The sequence below is a fragment of the Bubalus bubalis genome, chromosome 21 (genome assembly GCF_019923935.1).
Source record: "Bubalus bubalis isolate 160015118507 breed Murrah chromosome 21, NDDB_SH_1, whole genome shotgun sequence".
Classification (NCBI taxonomy): Eukaryota; Metazoa; Chordata; class Mammalia; order Artiodactyla; family Bovidae; genus Bubalus; species Bubalus bubalis.
The window spans coordinates 27,225,326-27,246,281 of record NC_059177.1 but is presented as its reverse complement, the minus strand read 5'-3'; the positions used below and the strand labels follow the sequence as shown (position 1 = coordinate 27,246,281).

Below are 20,956 nucleotides of genomic sequence, written 5' to 3'. Positions count from 1 at the left end.
TCAGATACGACTGAGTGACTTCACTTTCACTTTCCACTTTCATGCATTGGAGAAGGAAATGGCAACCCACTCTGCTGTTCTTGCCTGGAGAATCCCATGGACGGAGAAGCCTCATAGGCTGCAGTCCATGGGGTTGCACAGAGTCAGACACGACTGAAGCGACTTAGCAGCATTAATGTTTATAGGTGTTAGAGAAGTGACCTAATGATACTAATGTAGCAAGTGGCCAAGTGAGAAATACCAGGTGAGATTCTAGACCTTAAAGTTTTTTAGTGCATCATCCCATCATTATGTAAAGTGAAAGTTGCTCGGTCATCTCCAACTCCTAGGACCCCATGGACTATACAGTTCATGGAATTCTCCAGGCCAGAATACTGCAGTGGGCACCCACTCCCTTTTCCGGGTGATCTTCCCAACCCAGGGATCAAACCCAGGTCTCCTGCATTGTAGTTGGATTCTTTGCCAGTTCAGCTACAAGGGAAGCCCACCATTCTCTAAAGTGGGAGTAAATCTCTCCTGTGTGCCTTCAGCTAAACCTGCTAATCTTTTGTCCTCTTTTAAAGTTAAGATTAAAACCTCTGCCTACTATAGGCACTACTATGAGGACAAGTGTGTTTATTATTGTGCAAAGCATTTAAGTCCTTGGAACATAATTACTATTTAATTTATGTGTACAATTAAAAGTCTTTAAAATGTTTTCAACAACAAAACTGTCACCATTTATACAGAAAGGTTTAACTTGCAGCGTTGTAAAAATTAAATAGTTTGTATCTTGACCTGTTTAAACTGGCTTGGACAACTAAATTCGAAATCACTAATTACTTTTCTGTTCCAGAAATCTATTCTGTACTGCCTAGCACTTAGATTGTGTTTCGTAACCGCTCAGTTCACAATTTTGCCTCATCATCCTGCTGTGGCTGCCTGAGGCATAAAGTATCGTATAATCCCCCACAAAGTATCATAGGAATAGCAGATTGTGTTATCCTAACCAACTCACAAAAATAACTTTGGGACAACAATCTAAATGCAGTTCAACCTGGCTGTCTGTCTGCAGTTAAGCCTTAGCAGTTTTGGAAAAGTAAATTTACATTTCTTGGTCTAAGAACTTGTTTTCTTGTTTCCCTCCATCTCCAAAAAGAATAATTTGGACCCCCTGACTTCAAAGGCTGAGACCACCTCTCAGATTCTGTGTTCTCTATACAAAATGTTGCCCTGAAAACGCTTCATGGTTATGCCCTAGCTATGGAATTCACTCTGGCTATGTGACTTTAGGCAAATTACATAATTTCTCTAAGCTTTAGTTTTTTCATTAGTGAAATGGGGATAATAATATGATATAAACAGCACAGAGCTACAGAAATATTTAAAGGAAATAAGATGTGTGGCACTCTGTATCAGTTTCCTTTTTCTCCAATTACAAGTTACTATACACTTGGTGGCCTAGAGCAACACAAATGTATTATATTACAGTTCTGGAGGTCAGAGGTCCAGGATGGGTCACAACGGGCTAAAATCAAGGTGTTGTTAGTGTTGTGCTAGTTTTTGTTGTCATCATTGTTGTTCAATCGATAAGTCATGTCAGACTCTTGCGACCCCACGGACTGCAGCCTGCCAGGCTCCGCTGTTCCTGGGATTTCCGAAGGCAAGAATACTGAAGTAGGTTGCCCTTTCCTCCTCCAGGGGATCTCTACTCCCAGCCCCTGCCATCCCCAAGGTATCAAATGAATGTCTTCTGCCTTGGGAGGTGGATTCTTTACCACTGAGCCACTTGGGAAGCCCTGTGTTACTCTGGAAGGTTCTGAAATCATTTTCTGCTCCTTCACATTGTTGGAAGAATTCTCTTCATTGAAGTTGTGGGACCGACATCCCTATCTCCTTGCTGACTGTCAACTGAGGATTTTCCCATTCGATAGAGGAATCTGGAATTCCTTTGTTCCTTGCCCCCCCCACCATCTTCAAAGTCAGCAGTTCCAATTAGGGTCTCCCTCCTGCTGGAAATCTCTCTTGCACCTTCCTTCATTATCATACATTTCTTTCAAACACTTCTGCTATCTTCTTCCCCTTTCAAGTGCCCATCTAGAGGATCCAAGATAATCTCCCCATTTTAAGATCAAGTTGTTGGCAACCTTAATTTCACCTTTAACGTTCATTATCTTTTGTCATGTGACACAATACAATCAAATTCTCCAAAGGAAGGACATGGACATGTTTGCGGCCATCAGTCCACTTATCAGAAGCTTTCAGCACAAGGTTCCAAGAGGTAGTAAGTACTCAATCAATTAGAACAATACCCAATACTTATGTTTACTCTCTGCCAGGTTCTGACCTAAGTGCTGTATAGATATTTATGGGTTTTATCCACATACCAACCCTCTTAATGTGATGTATTTGCTAATCCTATTAATTAACAAATGAGGACTCAAAACACACAAAGAGTAAGTCACTTCCTTGATCTGGTAAAAGAATACAGATTGGAATCCGACAGTCTTGCTCCAAAATCTGTGCTGCAAACTAAGCCCTATTCCGCTTCTTCATTTTAAATGTTATCATAGCAGTCAGGAAATCAAGAGAGCCTTTGCTTAAACTAATACCCATACAATTACTTCAATAGAGGGCAACAAGATTGAGATTCATCTGGCATAGGCTGCCATCTTCTATTTTCTTTGCCCTGAGACGTTGGGCCACCTGAGAGAGAGCCTGGGTCCAGGGCCGGCATTCCTTTGTCATTCCAGTTTTGAGTCTTACCAGTCAAATGCGGAAGAAACTCATTTCTAAAATACTCTTATGTTGGAAGAGGTGAGGTAAATCTGTTCTTAGATTTCAAAACCTGATTAGCATCATCTCAAGAGTATTACGATCAAAATACTGCTATTGTGGTTCCTGAACACCTCACAATTTACTGAAATGCTACTGGTTTTCATTTCATATTGAAAGCCTACTTCAGCATTACTGTGGAAAGCAAGAAGCAGGTAAATCACCACCTCTATGGGCAACAGAATACCTCTCATTTTCCTGAACGATCACCTCTCCTTTCTTCCAGGAGGAGCGTGCCCTGGGGGAAGCTCTGGGTTTACAATCCAAGTTGACCTCACTGCCCACCTGCACCTGAATCAACTTCTTCATTGGCGTCTTTGAAAAATCTGGAGCAGAAGCTGAAATAGAGGAAAGAATATGAATTTGATTTTATTTCTTTAAATTCCTAGAAATTCCAAAGGTTGACTTTATAATGATTTTTTTAAAGGTTCTTGACAGGTGAGCTATTACTTCTTGATTTCTCTGACTGACTGGGGACCACTTACAAGACGTTTTTGATGCTCAAAAGCTAATTCCTACTATTGTGTTTTATGGCAAGTCCTAATTCTTGAGACAGTTACTTTATATGAAAATTTTAAGTTTGCCATGAACTTTTAAAATAGCTCAGTTACAAATTTAATAACACTAAAAATATTTATCATAGAATGTTCTTGAAAGTTCCATAAAGATAACAGGGTCAGTCTCTCTCGTGACTTCCAAGACACAGTGTGTAGCACAGTGCCTGACAGTCAGTAGGTACTCAGCAATGTTTACTGAATAAAGGCTGAGTGCTGAACACTTATTCTCTTGGATAATCATTATCAAGATCTATTATAAACATTATTAAGATCTACTATAAAATGTTCATGTGGTTAGCTTTAACTTCAAAGTTGGAGAAGTATAACATGCATCATCACAGTATGTTACAACATCCCATTAAATAATATGCAAAAAACACGTTTGCTAATAACGCATGGAATGCTGATCTGGAAACAATACCTGAACATTCAAGAGACAATCTATCATTTGAAGGAAAGTATATGTTAATCAGAAAATCATCTTCCTTTTACTGCAAATGTGGAAAAAAGTTAAGAACTCAGTGCATTTCTGTAAATATCTACTTTCCTATGGCATATCCCAGTGAATATAATTTATTTTTTAATAACTGGATATCATACAATGAATTATATGATACATATATGTGATTGCAGATAAAGAAGACATGCTATCTTGGAGGTTGCTGGCCTTAAAAATTAAAATTCTAAGAGAATGCTGCTGCTGCTGCTAAGTCGCTTCAGTTGTGTCCGACTCTGTGCAACCCCATCGATGGCAGCCCACCAGGCTCCCCCGTCCCTGGGATTCTTCAGGCAAGAACACTGGAGTGGGATGCCATTTTCTTCTCCAATGCATGAAAGTGAAAAGTGAAAGTGAAGTTGCCCAATCGTGTCCGACTCTTAGCGACCTCATGGACTGCAGCCTACCAGGCTCCTCTGTCCCTGGGATTTTCCAGGCAAGAGTACTGGAGTGGGTTGCCATTGCCTTCTCCGAGTCTAAGAGAATAATTTTTACTAAAACAAGCCAAAAATATCTTTATGTATTAGTATAATCTCTTTTCAAACATGGGTCATATTTTTTCCCATAAAAAAACCCCATGCAACACTAGGCAGAGATTCATTTGGTTTAAGATGAATAAACTATGGTTTATAAGACTGATTAAGAGTACAGCAGGCTTCAACTTCAGATATGTGCATATTTCACCTCCTTTCTGTTGTAATACCCTATGTCTCTGTCATGTATAACACCAGCCAGATTTTCAGGTGATGATCTGCTGTACAGATGAAGTGTTTCTAACTTCCAGGCACCAAGAGACACCTGTTTTCCTTAAACCAGTGTTTTTCCATGAAACACATAACATTTTGGCTATCTTGGGCACTGAAGGACATTAAGCAGTCTCTCTGGCATCTGTCTGCAAGATGCCAGGAGCATATGCAGGCTCCATCCCTTACACTGCAGCAGCCAAAAATGTCTCCAGACATTTCCCACTATTTCCAGGGTGCAAAACTGTCCCCAGTAGGGAAGCACTGAGTTAGATCAATCAGGACTGTGACTTGCACTTAAGCAATTAAGAAAGCTATCCTTCTTTCACTAGATTGACTCTGATAATGAAAATTGAATGTCCTGGGGATCATCATATGAGGCTTAAGAGTGGTGACAATGTTAGAACCCTGAGTCAAATCAAACTGAAATCCAAATTCTCTATTTTAATTACAATGAACAATACATTTCCCCACTCCCCTTCTCTTTCCTTCTTCCCACCCTCTGCCTTGATCTCTTCCCTCCTCCTTCCCTCTTACCCTTCCTTTCTTCCTCCTCTCTTTCTTTCTTATCTATACTATATGTTATGCTCTGACAATTTCGGTTGGACTTGAAGTCATTTGCACCTTACAGTGTCTTTTCTGGACAATGGGCCTAAACATAACATTTCCTCTCTTCTCTTATACCTGAAGTACAAGAGAAACAATTCATAATTTCAAGTAGTTGAGCCTTGGTTAGTTAAAGCTCTGGTGTGCCCAAAACTTGAAGCTTCCAGCAGAGTTATTAAAGACAAGGACAACAACTCCTTTTGGATCAATAAACTACTGATTGGAATTTTGATATTTACTTTTATGGACCAGCAACTGAGAACACCAGAGTCACTTATTCTCCTAAAAGGTACTACTTAGTTCATACTATTGGTGCTGGATAAGGATGTTTTAGCTCAACACTCTCTCCCTATTGTTTCTCTACTTCCAACTTTATTTAATTCTGGCCATAATTGTTGCTTTTCCTTAGAAATCATTAAAGTGTACGCCTCGATTAAAAACTCTGCATGATTCTGCTACAATACTGAAAATGTTATTAGATGTAGGAATCTAATATGAAAGGTAAATATTTCTGCTTCTGGCAAAAATGGAGGATTTAAGAAAAATAAATTAAGATGAGAAAGTTGGTCTTACCCATGACCTTGAGCTCAGCACTAGAATAGACGAGACCATGTTTGTTCTCTGCTATGCACTGGAACATGCCAGAATCGGTCACATTTAGGTTTGATATTGTAAGGGCACCATTTTCTATCTGTATTCTCTCCTAGACAATAATAAAAATGCCTTGCATATAAATGTATATACCATTTTAGATGAAAAATGATAACCACTGAATATTATTTCAATCATGCAAAAGTGTCCTTAATTTATTCCCTCATAGTATTAGGCAATCTGGCCTGAAATTTAAATGATTCCCTTATTTGAAATGCTGAGAGTGACTTAACAGCTAGACATTAAAAATACTAATAAATATACTGCAGTCAAAAAGTATATCAGTCAAATAAATAACAAAGCATAAATGGAAAATATTGCAACTATTTCATTTTTCCCTATGGATAAAGTTGCAGATTTTAAGAAATGTACCAGGTTTCCAACCCATGAACTGGAAAGGTTTTCACCAGTTTTTAAAATCATGCAAATTGAAGACATAATAAATTCTGTGTATTAAAAAGGGTGCTGGAAAACATATATCTATTTAAGGTTTGTAGTATTATGAATGGTTATGTGGAAAAATCTGAAGGAACATAAGTGACTTAGTACAACAATTTTTAAAAAGAGCAAAAATTACATGGCTTGAGAAGTGATTGAGAAAATACTCATGTAATAAGGTAAACATATAATTGATACATTTATTTTCCAGAGGCCATCCATGTTATCAAACAGGAAAAATAGAAATCGCATTCTACGTATGATTAAAATAAAGCCTTCTCTAATTCCAAAATGAAAAAAAAAATAGTGCAGTGGACCAAAGTTTGAACTATGGGGAGTCCACTTATTTGCATACTTTTTCATTGAAAACTGCAAATACTACAGGACCTCACAGTCCCTGGTTGGTTGCATCCATGGATCAGGGACACAGGGAACTGATTATAAATTATACAAGAGCTAACACTTGCCTTGTTCATAGGTTGACTTTATATCATGAACTAAATTGATAATATAATCTTTCTCCAATGAAATTCAATACTGAAAATATTTCCTCCTTGGAAGACTGGGTACTTGATTTTATCCTTTTTTCCCTTGCACCACTTCTCAGATGAATGTGATAAAAACTCTTCAGATGAATGTGTGCAAACTCACCAGTTTACTCTGGCAGTTGGTACCAGAAAAGGCATTTATACAAAGTGGGAAAAATGCGTATTAACCAGGCACATGACCTTACCTCAAGCACAAGGGCTTCTCCATTTTTCAACCATCGGTAGGAGGGTTTGGGCTTACCACTAGCCCGGCATTCCCAGTAAAGACTGTCCTCCACTGCTAATTCTACATCTTTTATGAGTTGAACCCAATGAGGCTTTGCTGCAATGAAAAAAAAAAAAAATTCTAACCACTCCACAATAAAAAACAAATACTTTATCCACATAAATATAAGTGGATATGACTACGGGCAATCATAGATTAATGTAAGCTAATGTAATGTAAGTGGCTAAAATTGTATTTAATTTACTAGGTATTTATTAAGTGGGTATGTGAAACATTTCTAGATTTGAGAACGGATGTTACAACCTGCCCTTTCCTAAGTCAAATTCATTATGCCTTCTCTGTTTTCAAAATTCTGGGCACTGTATTACGTTCTTCAGATATCAGCAGAAAAATGCAGGTACACAAACTATATAGATTTTCTTGTCCAAGTACATTTTTGAATTCTGAGCTCACAACTGATGGCAACTTAATATGTGAATGACAGCAGATACCAGTCTTAATTATGCACTAAAAATCAGCATCAATAGAAGAGAAACTTGTACAGCAGAAGAAAAAAAAATTTCCTTCAAGTTAGAAATAACTCTTAATTAAATACAAACCAGTGAACATCTTATGAACCTCTGTGCAAATTAAAATGAAAGCAGGCAAAGATGGGTAAATTCGTTCAATTTGAATCAAATGATTTTTTATGAAAAAGAAGTAACCCGTGCAACCTTAAATTAGGTATGCAAATCAGTTGCATCAAGTGGATTTATCATTTTTACTTACTTTTAGAAGACACTTGGGAAGTCCTTTTACAGATGAAAGCAACATACCACTCACAATGAAAGTCACTCAACATTCAAAGTATATTCAGCCAAATCTCAGTCTGTGTTTTCGATCTGAGACTAGGAGGTGAGATGTCTTCCCAGTTTCACATTGCATTATACATGTGATGTGTACTTCGGGGCTCACATTTGCATCCTCCATATGAAGAAAGATTTTATCTATTGCTATTTAATTTCAACCATGGGAAGATTTGTCTTTCTGTTTATATCTCATAAAATTGCCTTTTCTATAAATGAAACTGAAACTATAGCTATTCAGCTTTTAGAGAAAATGTACCCATCAAAGTTTTACCTTATTTTGTCTTTTTATAAAATATAAACGGCTTGCCCAATCTGAAGTATAATTCAGTCCCAAATCACTCCTCTCTACTCTATATTGAAACATACTGTCTTCTTTCAGGAATTAATCAGCCTAGGTGGGATGAGACTACAATAGACTCACATATGATCCCTTGACTGAGGCTCAAGTTTCTAGCAAAAATTTCCACTGGCTTCTTATACTACCGTTCTCCAAATGGAAAGATAATTTGCTGGACTAAGCGAATCCTAAGACTACAATTGCCGCATAATGTGATTTATCCCCTTATTCCATCATATGAAATTCAAATATTCTACTGGACCATTTTTTACATGAAATATCAGAGCAGATAATCAGAAAACTGCAAGGCATTTATTGAATATACTAGACTTCAGACAGAATTTTAAAGTAACTTTCATGAAACTCTCTAATTGATTTCTGATTTATTTTTTTAAATTGAGATTTTATTTTTTGGCTGCACTGCATATGGTATCTTGGTTTTCTGATGAGGGATCACACCTGTGACCCCTGCAATGAAAGTGCAGAGTCCTAACCACTGGACCACCAGGGAGTTCCCTCTAATTTATTTCTTAGGTACATATAAAAATGGACTAAAGCAACCATCTGCCTCATTTACTAAGTATAGCGGATGATGTTTGTTGTTTATTGTGTATCCATTTTCTCTCTTCTTTATTCCTAAGATGCCCTCATTTTTTATTGAATTATCTTCTCTTCTACAAAATCCAGGGAAACCTGACCATATTCTGTATTCCAAAAAAGGCTCGTAAGTTGTTTAAGCCAATTCGTCTTGTTAGTGATTGGTTTAGGAATGAACATGCAGACAATGAGATCTGAGAAGTGAACTGCAAGATGTTTTAGAGAAAGAAAGCATGCACAAGAACGAATGTGCTGGTCACTGCTGGCAGCCATTCTATGACTGTCAGGGAAGTCAACATGCAGAGAAAGGGAAAAGATAAGGGCAGAAAGAAACACCAGAGAAACTGAGCCAGGGCCTGATTATAAGGCGCTTAAATGTCAGCTTAGCTTTGAATGTCTTGCCAAACAAGCAAACAAGGGTTTATTATTGGTGCAGGGCTGCCGTTCCATAGAGCTAAAAATATTCCTACTAAAACATTAAGACAGTTGGAATATCTTGTATTTTCCTGTCATGGTCACTTCTTACCCTGGGTCAGGTACTGGCTGTTTAGAAAGGAGAAAATGAGCTTGGACTTGTTTGTGGTCAACTTAGAGCCATATAACCACATGGTTTAGGTGTCCCCAACACATATCCATATCATCCCACCAACATGTAGAACATGGCATCTGGGAAACTGCAACTTGGTGCTGTGTATTCTAACCAAATCTCGTAATTAGAAGGAAGAATTACAACACAGAATGGCTCATGCTATCAGTCCACACCTCCGTTTTGTTCCTGGCAGATCCTATAAACTTACAATAAAACAAGTGTCAGTCTAATCAGATGTAATGCACTTGCAAACTTCACATTCTTTTGAAGAGGGTTTAACCTTGTCTTTATACTTGTCTTTGCAAAATTTTTCCTCTCTGCAATATTTATGTACACTATACAAGTTTGCATTGCAAATTATTTCAATTTTCAGTTTTTAAAATAAATAGAATATATTGTCATTTGCTGTTCACAAAAGTGATCAATTCTCATTCGTTTTACAATGTTTTTAATGGTTAAACTGCAAAAATACATTCACTGAGTTTACATCTTCACATATTTTATACTACATTTTATAAAATGATTTATTTCTACTTTCTAAATCATACTTTTATAAAAATACTTAATATTATTTTTTAATAAAAGTGATTTGAAAACAAGTTTGGGCAAAATAGATAATCTAATTTTCCTAAGACCCTGACACTGGGAAAGATTGAAGGCAGGGGGAGAAGGGGACGAGAGAGGACGAGATGGCTGGATGGCATCATCCACTCAATGGGCATGAGTTTGAGTGAACTCTGGGAGTCAGTGATGGACAGGGAGGCCTGGCGTGCTGCGATTCATGGGGTTGCAAAGAGTCAGACACGACTGAGCGACTGAACTGAACTGAATTTTCCTAAAAACAGACTCTAAACAAAGGTATTAACCTTTCTTACCCAAATTTAACAGTACATAAAATAAATGTGACTTCAAATTAAAGGCAGCAAACATGGTACATTTTTATTATTGGAAAGCATAGAATGACACTGAAGAGGTCAAGCGAGCCTGAGTTTATGTGGTTGGACTAATGCAGTAATTGCAAGTTTTCCCAGTAGACAGTTTCTTTCTGCTTAGGAAAGATCACAGAAAATGATATAAAATCCCATTTTCTAGAGGTAATAGCAGACAGAAAGGCGATCTCTCCTTGATTCGGTTAAGTGAGTAAATTGCTATTCTTAACCTCCCCCCCAAAAAAGTGAATATTTCATTATCATATGAATCAGTTTAAAATGCAGTAAGCAAATATATTACGTCTCCAACTTCATTGCAAAATTTTCTTTCTTTTTAATTCCTTTTATGATAAATATTTATCCTCATTTAATGAAGTATAGAACAGAACAAGCTGGACATTGGGATTCTGCTAAAATCTCCTACCCAGCCTCCAATCCCAATACCAATAATTTATAGAGAGAGCAAATGGTAAAAATTCAATATGCCAAAAGTGAAGGCTTACCATAGTAAGTGAGACGCCCCCTAGCAACATTTTTCCCTCGTGAATTCTCAGCAATGCATTCATAGGAACCTGAATCTTCTTGTTGGAAGTTGGGAATTTCAAGCACACCACTGAACTTCCTTAACTTAATTTTACTGGAAAAAGGCAGTCCATCACTTCTTCTCCAATTAATCTGAGGTACAGGACTATAAAGAAATTTATCAAGTTATTCGCTATTTTAAGTGATGTCTGGAAGCCTTTTAGGCTTGACAAAATAAAACTTTTGTTAGGACAGAATAAAAATGGTACAGATTTTTCAAATGCAGAAACAGTCAGCTGTCAATTACTAAACCTGCAAATGCAAAGATTTATCTCTTTAACTTGATATTTTAATAAAATAAACTGTGCATTTTCTCGAGTTAATTAATAATTTAGAGAAAATGTATACCCACAGTATTATAATACAACAAATGAACATGCAAAAGAAAAATAACATCAATTTAGTTTATGAAATTAGGCAGGCACAGTCATTTACTGCAAATTGCCTTTAAAATTTCAAATTAAATTATATATGTGAATTTCCCCTCTATTTTAATTTTCCTTTACTTCTAAATGAAAGAAATTTTTAGAAAATAAGGAAAAGAAGAGTCTGTCAAAAGCTATCTTGATCTCTCACAGCAACCAAATGTTTCCACATATCAGTGTAAATGTTATAAAACTTACTTTCCAAGGGCAAAACATTCCAATTTCACAGTTGAACCTTTAGCTGCTGGAAGAGTTTCTGGAAACTGAACTTCTATTTTTGGCTCATATTCACCCATCACACCTATAAATGCACAATACAAAGTTAATGGTTTCAATCTTTCCTTCGGAATTCTCCCATTTTTCTTAAATAAAATTTTTTTTGCTCTATTTTGAAGTACTTCTTCCTAATGATTTAAATTACTGACTTGCCATCTGGTAGGTACTTTTAGAAGCAGTGTTACCTTGGTCCAAATATGCAATATCATTAAACATGTGGAAACTTTGGATTCCATGATTCATAAGTTACAGCTTACAGAGGAGTTTCAAGAAAACAACTAGACCTTTTTTACATTATATAAAATGGGAGTCTTTTTTATTCTGTATTCAATTTGGAAATTTCTAGTCAAACTTCAATATACAATATATTATGACTTCTTAAAATATCCTAAAGAGCAAAAATTATGGGAGGAAATTTACTTAATGGTACCCTGGTACCATAGACACAACCTTAAACTTATTAAATAGCTCCCTGAAGTCAAGAAATGGTAATGTAATAAACAAGAACGGTCAAATTCAATTACACCTGACTGGAAAGAAGTACTTAGATACTTCGTGTTCATGGCATTATGCTGTATCGGATATTGTTTTGTGTAACTGGGACAGTACCCAGGCTTATAAATCTGCTTTGCAGTTCAGGCTCCCTTGAAACAGTCACTGAGGGGCTAAAGAAACATGTTTTCCTTTTTCCCCCTCCAGTTTTAGTGAGGTATGACTGACAAATAAAAACTGCATAATGTCATTTTTTAGGGTGTACAATGTGATGAGTTCATACATATATACATTGTGAAATAATTACACCAGTCAAGTCAACATATTTACTATTTTCAATTTTTAAAAATAATTTTTTTTTTCTCTAGTGAGAACACTTAAGATCTACTCTCTCAGCCAATTTCAAGTTTGCAACACGGCATTACTATAATCGCTATGCTGGTAGGGGTAGGGGAAATGAGGTGATGTTGGTCAGAGTGTACAAACTTTCAATTATAAGATGAATAAATTCTAGGGATCAATTTTTTTCCTTTAATTTTATTTATAGATGCTTTTTAACCTATACTAAAATATCTAGAACTTTAATAATCTCAGGCTGGCAAAAGTCAAGACGGGTGATATCATGAGAATACAAGGTGACCCCCAGGCTTGAAGGGTTCATATTTGGTTTAAAAGCATAGTGCCACCATCTTGAAATTCTTTAAAACATTTTAACAAGCAATTCCTCATTTTTACTCAGTACTGGTCCCTGCAAATTAGGAAGTCAGTTCTGAGTAAGAATTACATTACAGGGATTTATAGTTGATGGAATCATTTTAGCCACTGTACTCATAAATATTTTTTGTTCTGGAAAAAAAAATAATAATTCTACAGGATACACTTTTCATTTCTCCTAACTTGTTTTGTCTTGTATTCACAACAGCATTTCCACTTAGAATTGCCCCTTGAAATATTTCCTACCGTCAGAACGAAGCACCAAAGGAGTTGGGGAACCCAGCACTCTGGCATTTGTCACTGTACTGGTCACCACGCACGTATAATTGCCCACGTCAGATGGTTCCACTTTGGCTATGTAGAGGTGGCCTGTCTCTTGAGAGACAAATCTCCGACTATCTTCTTCGACAAATGATGGATATTCATTGAAGATCCAAGCATAAGACAGTTCTAGTAAAATTTTTAAAGAAAAGAAATTCTATCATGAAGGAAAAATTTCTACACTATATTATAAAAATATCTGAAATCACCTTTACTGCAAAGCAACACTCAGGGTTTTCTTGCAGGTCATGGACAGAAACCATTACGTGACATGATGCTGTTTATTCTGCGTTCTATGGAGGTCACTGTCGATCCGCATTCTTGTGGGAGCAATATTATCACTGTTATCATTATCACTACTCTAGATACCTCCTAACAAGTTTCTCTGGCTTGTCTTGCTCCCTTTTAATTTGTGTCTCCACACTACATGCTCTATGATCTCTCAAAACTATCAATCTCATCACGCCACCTCCTGCTATAACACTTTCGGCAATTACTCGGTACTCTTTGGAATAATGAAAAATTGCTTAACTTGAAAATGAGACCATGCATGATTAAGCCCCTACTTATTGCCTTAGAAACTGAGAAGCCTACTCCTGTCTCTTGTTTGTGGGCCTTTACTTTATATATGCTGCTCTCAGAGGCTGTACTGTCCTCTTGCTCTGTTCAAGGCTTTCCTCCCCTTTCAACACCAACGCTCATTCTGTCGAAATAACTTATAAAGTTATATTTTTCAAAGATTGGTTCCAACATCATGAATCACCTACTCAGAGAAGTCTTCCTTATCTCTCATTCTCTGAGTAAGTGCTTCTATACAGAGCAACTCTATGCTGATATTACTTAAATTACTTGTCACTTTTATATAACGATCTATTTACTTATGTCTTCCCACCACTTGGTAAACAAAAAGAGATGTCAATTTTTATCCTGCTTGCCTTCCTCTTCTAAATTAGCAAATGGAAACATCCAAAAACTAACTGTCCTCGATAAATATTTATTGAGTTAATTAAGATAAAATTATGTTACAAATGTCCAAATCAAGTCCAACATTAGAGTTTTCCTGAACTTTGGGAACAAGGCAAACTAACTCTCCCTTTTAAAGGAACTGTTGTTCTCCTCCTCTGTGAATAGTAAGGGCTAAATATTAGGTTGCTTTGCTCTAGATGCTCATATTTTTCAGAAGCAAGTCATTATGTAATGTAGTTCTTGCAGTTGGCCTATTTTTTTCTTTCTGTGGCTGTATTTTCTTTTGCAATTTCACTAACCTTGTAGCACTGGTTCATACTGTAATGCTTTTCCAAAAGCATCTTCAAAAACCAGATGCAATAAAAATCAATTTTGATGAATAACAAACTCAAAGAAATATATTTAAGGCATGATTCCAATGGTGTATGGTCTTTCCACTTGTTAGAGGGAGACAGTTAGTCATTCCACAAATAACAGTGACGCAGTGTGAGAGTTACTGTGGGTTTCAGAGGAAGGACAGATGACATTCTTATAACCAGAGAACAGGTCTTAAAAAACAGGAGAACATTCTGACACGAAGGGATAAAAGTGCTCCTGAGGGAGGGAAAAGAGCATGTAAAAGGGGAACCGGGTGAAGAGCAAGCACCTGGTGAAAATGAAAAATGACTGTCTCTCTTCTACCTTCAATGCAGCTGGGAATGCTGGATGATTCTAAAGCTTAGCAAGTCAATGTCATACTGTGCAGATGTTCAGAAACATTGACCTGTAATCCTGAACTGAGCTTTACATCGGGCTATCATATTAGCAGAGTGTTTCATGAAATTCTACTCAATCATGTGATTTGTTTGTTAAACTGTATGAAAACAAAAATGTATCTCCAACATCCACTCCACAGTTGGTCTCCTGCCTATCCTGATGGTGCTTTCTCTTGCACTAGTACTAAATAAACTACAGAGCTGAAGAATGTTGTAGGCTCCTCTAATGGCTCAATGGGTAAAGAATCCACTGCACTGCAGGAGATCTGGGTTCAGTCCCTGGGATAAGAAGATCCCCTGGAGAAGGGAATGGCAACCCACTCCAGTATTCTTGCCTGGAGAATCCCATGGACAGAGGAGCCTGGCAGGCTACAGACCATGGGGGCTCAAAGAGTCAGGACATGACAGAATGACTAATCAGGCTTTCTTTGTTTTAAAGAAAGCAAAGCAAAGCAATCTTATTCTGCTTTTTGGAATGTTTTATTCATGAAATTGATATGATTGTACCTCTCTCTTTAATCCAGGGAGAGTAAAACTTCTACTGCTCCCTGACAGAACGGGCTGCTTCCAGCTAACGAAGTTCCCCTAGGGTGTTAATGCTGCCATTCCTGCAGGATTCCTCACAAGGGCAACTAAGCTTGCGGACTCCACCAGAATGGCCACGGTGTTTTCAGAACTGTGCTCTGGCATTCTGCCTGCCCAAGTTTTCCTCCCCTATCTTTGTTCAAAGCTTTCAGAGCTGAATCTCAGTTTGAATCTCCCTTGACCCATTGCTGCTCCCTTCCTCCTTATCCTTCACAGGCACTTTTTCTGCTTTGTTTGCTTGTTTATGTGTGTGTTTTTAATGTCTGATTCTCTGATCCCATCTTGTAGTCTGTCTCTTAGGAAACCTGAACTCACATGATGTTGCTGAAATTGAGCAACACACTATCTTCCTTCACTGAGGGATATTTAAAAACTGCCTCTCCCTTCAGACCTGGAGGAAACATTGCCTTTCACTCACTTTCTTTCAGGCAATTGCCCCTCTCCACAACTTCCATCAAGAGAGTCCTGCCCCTCATCCCCCAAGCTCTTCAAATTTACAAATTGATCTTTGGTTTATTCTCAGTGGCTCAGCTGGGAAAGTATCCACCTGCAATGTGAGAGACTGGGTTCAATTCCTGGGTTGGCAAGATCCCCTGGAGAAAGGAAAGGATACCCACTTCAGTATTCTGGCCTGGAGAATTCCAAGGAGAGTATAGTCCACGGGGTTGCAAAGAGTCTGACACAACTGAGTGACTTTCTCTCTCACTTTTTCACTTTTATTCTTAGTACCTGTCCTCTAGAGAAGTCCAGACAAATCAGCATCCCAGAGTCAGTGTAAGCCTATCTTGATACCTAACTCATGCCCCCTCAAAGAAGAAAAATTTCCACCATTTATGCAATCTTTCTGGGCTTAGTTACTAATTTCTTGTTCAGTCACTAAGCTGTGTCCAATTCTTTGCAACCCCGTGGACTGCATAATGCCAGGCTCCTCTGTCCTCCACTGTCTCCCTGAGTTTGCTCAGATTCATGTCCACTGATGCTATCTAACCATCTCATTCCATGCTGCCCCCTTTTCCATTTGCCTTCAATCTTTCCCAGAATCAGGGTCTGTTCCAATGAGTCAGCTCTTCACACCAGGTGGCCAAAGTACCAGAGTTTCAGCTTTAGCAACAGTCCTTCAGAAGTAATGAATATTCAGGGTTGATTTCCTTTAGAAATGACTGGTTTGATCCCCCTGCTGTAGAAGGGACTCTAGAGTCTTCTCCAGCACCACAGTTGGAAAGCATTGATTCTCTGGCTCTCAGCCTTCTTTATGGTCTGATTCTCACACATGTACATGATTACTAGAAAAACTATAGCTTTGATTATACGGATCTTTTGTTGTTGTTGTTGTTGTTGGCAACTGATACCTCAGGTTTTTAATACACTGTCTAACTTTGTCATAGCTTTCCTTCCAAGGAGCAAGTGTCTTTTAATTTCATGGCTGCAGTCACTGTCCGCAATGATTTTGGAGCACAAGGAAATAAAACCAGTCACTGCTTCCACTTTTCTCCTTCTAGTTTCCATGAAGTGATAGGACCAGATACCATGATCTTAGTTTTTTGAGTGTTGAGTTTTAAGCCAGCTTTTTCACTCTCCTCTTTCACTTTCATCAAGAGGCTCGTTAGCTCCTTTTCACTTTCTGCCATTAGAACGGTATTATCTGCATATTTGTGGTTGTTGATGTTTCTCCCAGAAATCTTGATTCCAGTTTGTAGTTCATCAAGCCTGGCATTTCACATGATGTACTCTACATATAAGTTAAATAGGCAGGATGACAACATATAGCCGTGATGTGCTCCTTTCCCAATCTGGAACCAGTCTGCTGTTCCATGTCCGGTTCTAACTGTTCCTTCTTGACCTGCATGCAGGTTTCTAAGGAGACAGGTAATGTGGTCTGGCACTCCCATCTCTTTAAGAATTTTCCACAATTTTATTGTGATACACACAGTCAAAGGCTTTAGCATAGTCAATGAAGCAAAAGTAGATGTTTTTCTGGAATCCTCTTGCTTTTTTGATGATCCACTGGATGTTGGTTCCTCTGCCTCTTTGAAACACAGCTTGTACACTGGAATTTCTTGGTTCACACTCTGCGGAAGCCTAGCTTGAAGGCTTTTTAGTATAACCTTGCCAGCATGTGGAATGAGTGCAGTTGTATGGTAGTCTGAACACTTTCTGGCATTGCTTTCTTTGGGATTGGAATGAAAACTGACTTTTTCCAGTCCTGTGGCCACTGCTGAGTTTTCCAAATTTTCTTACATATGAGTGCAACAGTTCATGGTTCACATACTGTTCAAGCCTGGCTTGGAGAATTTTGAGCATTATTTTGCTAGCATGTGAGATTAGTGCAATTGTGCAGTAGCTCGATCATTCTTTGGCATCGCCTTTCTTTGGGATTGGAATGAAAACTGACCTTTTCCAGTCCTGTGGCCCCTGCTCAGTTTTCCAGATTTGCTGGCATATTGAGTGCAGCACTTTAACAGCATCATCTTTTAGGATTTTAAGTAGCTCAGCTGCAATTACATCCCCTCTACTAGCTATGTTTGTAGAAATGCTTCCTAAGGCCCACTTGACTTCACACTCCAGGATGTCTGGCTCTAAGTGAGTGACCAAACCATCTTGGTTATCTGAGTCATTAATACCTTTCTTGTATAGTTCTTCTGTGTATTCTTGCCTAGTTTTCTTAATCCCTTCTGCTTCTGTTAGGTCCTTGCAATTTATTTTATTGTGCCCACCCTTGCATGAAATATTTCCTTGATATCTCCAATGTTCCTGATGAAATTTCTATAGTCTTTCCCATTCTAATGCTTTCCTCTATTTCTTTGCATTGTTCATTGAAGAAGGCCTTCTTGTCTCTCCTTGCTATTCTCTGTAACTCTGCATTCAGCTGCATATATCATTCCCTTTCTCCCTTGCTTTGCACTTCTCTCCTTTCCTCATCTATTTGTAAAACCTCCTCAGACAACCACTTCGCCTTCTTGCAGTTCTTTTTCTTTGGGATGGTTTTGGTCACCATCTCCTGTACAATGTTACAAACCTTCACTCATAGTTCTTCAGGAACTCTGTCTCCCAGATCTAATCTATTGATTCTATTCTTCATCTCCACCATATAATCATAAGGGATTTGATTTAGGTCATATGTGAATGGCCTAGAGGTTTTCCCTACTTTCTTCAATTTAAGCCTGAATTTTGCAATAAGAAGCTCAGGATCTGAGCCACCAGCAGCTCCAGGTCTTGTTTTTACTGACTGTATAGAGTGTCTCCATCTTTGGCTGCAAAGAACATAATCAATCTGATTTTGGTAGCCTTAAACCACTGTACAATAACCCACCTGTTGGAATATGATATAACTAGAATAATACAGTGGTTTTCCTCCGCTGCTTCCTCCAAAGACATCCTCAGAAAATCAAGAGAGATAAAAAAAAAATCTAACAACACAAAATACTAACTCTAAGGTTTTGAGCTGGAATATGCAGAGGAAATAGGAAAATCAGAAAGAAATACCACTGTGGAGATGGGAAAAAGGTTGTCCTGAAAAAAGATTTTGAGACACTAGGAAGATAACTTGAAGCAAATGCCTAACACATGGGCAGAAACCTGGCAAACCAAAGTTTAAAAGAGAGCCTGGGCTTAATAACGGTAGACAAAATAGTATACATTCTTTGAGTTTACATACTTTTACTCTAGAACATGTCTACATCCTAATTCCTAAATTCTGATTATGCTAGCTGGTAGGGCAGGAGGGACTTTGAAGATGTTAATACACTGAGGTGCTGCAATGGGACAATTACTCCAGGTTATCTGGGCGGGCCCACTGTCACCACAAGAGGCCTTACACGAGTGAAGCAGGAGGGTCAGAGTCATTGAAAGGATGTGTGATGTCAGAGGCAGAAGTTATAGTCAGAGAAAGATTACTTCAAGATGCTAAATTTGGGGTTTGAAAATGAAGAAAGGGACCACAAGTCCAGGAATGCAATGACTTCTAGAAGCAGGAAAAGGCAAGAAATCAGATTTTTCCTTTGGACCTCTGGAAGGAAAGCACATCTGCCAACATCTTGACTTTTAGTCAAGTGAAACTGGTTTTGGACTTTGGACCTTCAGAACTAGGAAAGAAGAAATGTGTTTTAAGCCACTCAATTCATGGTGATTCATTACAGCAGCATTAGGGGAAATAATACAAACAAAAAAGGAAGTCTGCAGATGTGATCAAGTTGAGACTCTTAGATGGATCTGGAATTATGAAATGGAATCCCAAACGTCCTAAGGAACAAAATGGGGAGACAGGAGGGTCAGAACTGCAATCAGGAAAGCAGAGAACAGAGTTATGGGATTTCTGCCTGAGACCAAGAGCCAACAAATGTGGGTAGCCTTAGGAACCGCAGAAGCAAGTGAATGTAGCCCTTTATTTTAGCCCAGTGAGACCTGTGTTGGACTTGAAGGACAGAAGAATATAGCACCTCAAAATATGCCTGTTTGGCATAAGGATCACTTTAAGTTGGTTATTTTTAAGAAGCAGTACTTAGGGAAAGCTCTGAAAACTGAGTAGAAATTATCGTTTTGTAAGAGATGTTTACATTTATAAGGGGAATCTCTCTCTGTGTACCAGGAAGAAAAGGATGACTAAGCTCTAATCAATGTGGAATTTAAGAACTGAAATCTATATAACTGTCTTCATCTTGCTGACCACACTTTTCCTAACCACCTCCTATAACAGCTGTCCTCCTCCCCGACCACATTTTTTTCTGTCTTTTATCTGGAAATGTTTGTTAAGGTGGTGACTCTGGCCATTACAGGGAGTTATTCATTTTTCTTGGGTTTCTTCAATGTACATATGAGATATATGCATGTATACTCAGTCGTGTCTGACTTTTTGAAACCTATGGACTGTAGCTCAGCAGGCTTGTCTGTCCATGGAATTTTTTCAGCAAGAATACTGGAGTGGGTTGCCATTTCCTTCTCCAGGGCATCTTCCCGACCCAGGGATCTAACCTATGTCTCCTGCATCGGCATGCGGACTCTTTACCACTAGCACCACCTGGGCTATCATATATAGCGTGTTCATATATAATATATATGTTTTATATTCAAATTCTGCTTGCTTTTCTTCTGTTCATTTGTCTCTTATTATGGGTGGGGGGTGTCTAAGCCAAGAGACTGGAAGGCTGGAAGGAAAACTATTTTTCCTCCTCCACAGGTTTCTGACTTGCAGCACTGTGAGATAATAAATTTGTGATGTTTTGAGCTATTAAATTTGTGATAATTCCTAACAGTGGCAACAGAAAACTAATACAAATGATGATGACAGTTCCAATGAAGTGGTCACTATGTGTTAGGCCCACTAAATGCTACAGATACAATTTTCAAAGAAAAGCAAACAACCAGGGACAAAGAGTGGAGCAAGCCTACCCGGCTAATGACTAAGGAAGAATTAGCTTTTACACAATCTGTTTATAAGATCAATACAAGTAGGGAGGGGTAATTC

At 38.1% G+C, this 20,956-nt stretch overlaps 1 protein-coding gene across 5 annotated transcripts in view; it reads right to left on the bottom strand.

The window, feature by feature from the left end:
• Nucleotides 1–20,956, bottom strand: part of CNTN3 (contactin 3) — a 393,129-nt gene that overhangs the window by 110,773 nt on the left and 261,400 nt on the right. For all 5 annotated transcript variants that reach the window (XM_025271930.3, XM_044934326.2, XM_025271931.3 and 2 more), the window contains 6 exons: nt 13,115–13,318; nt 11,585–11,687; nt 10,883–11,067; nt 7,039–7,175; nt 5,790–5,919; nt 3,002–3,152 (listed from right to left, as the gene is read on the bottom strand). In XM_025271930.3, the coding sequence (XP_025127715.3) occupies nt 3,002–3,152; nt 5,790–5,919; nt 7,039–7,175; nt 10,883–11,067; nt 11,585–11,687; nt 13,115–13,318 (910 nt within the window). The remainder of the gene's footprint in view (nt 1–3,001; nt 3,153–5,789; nt 5,920–7,038; nt 7,176–10,882; nt 11,068–11,584; nt 11,688–13,114; nt 13,319–20,956) is intronic.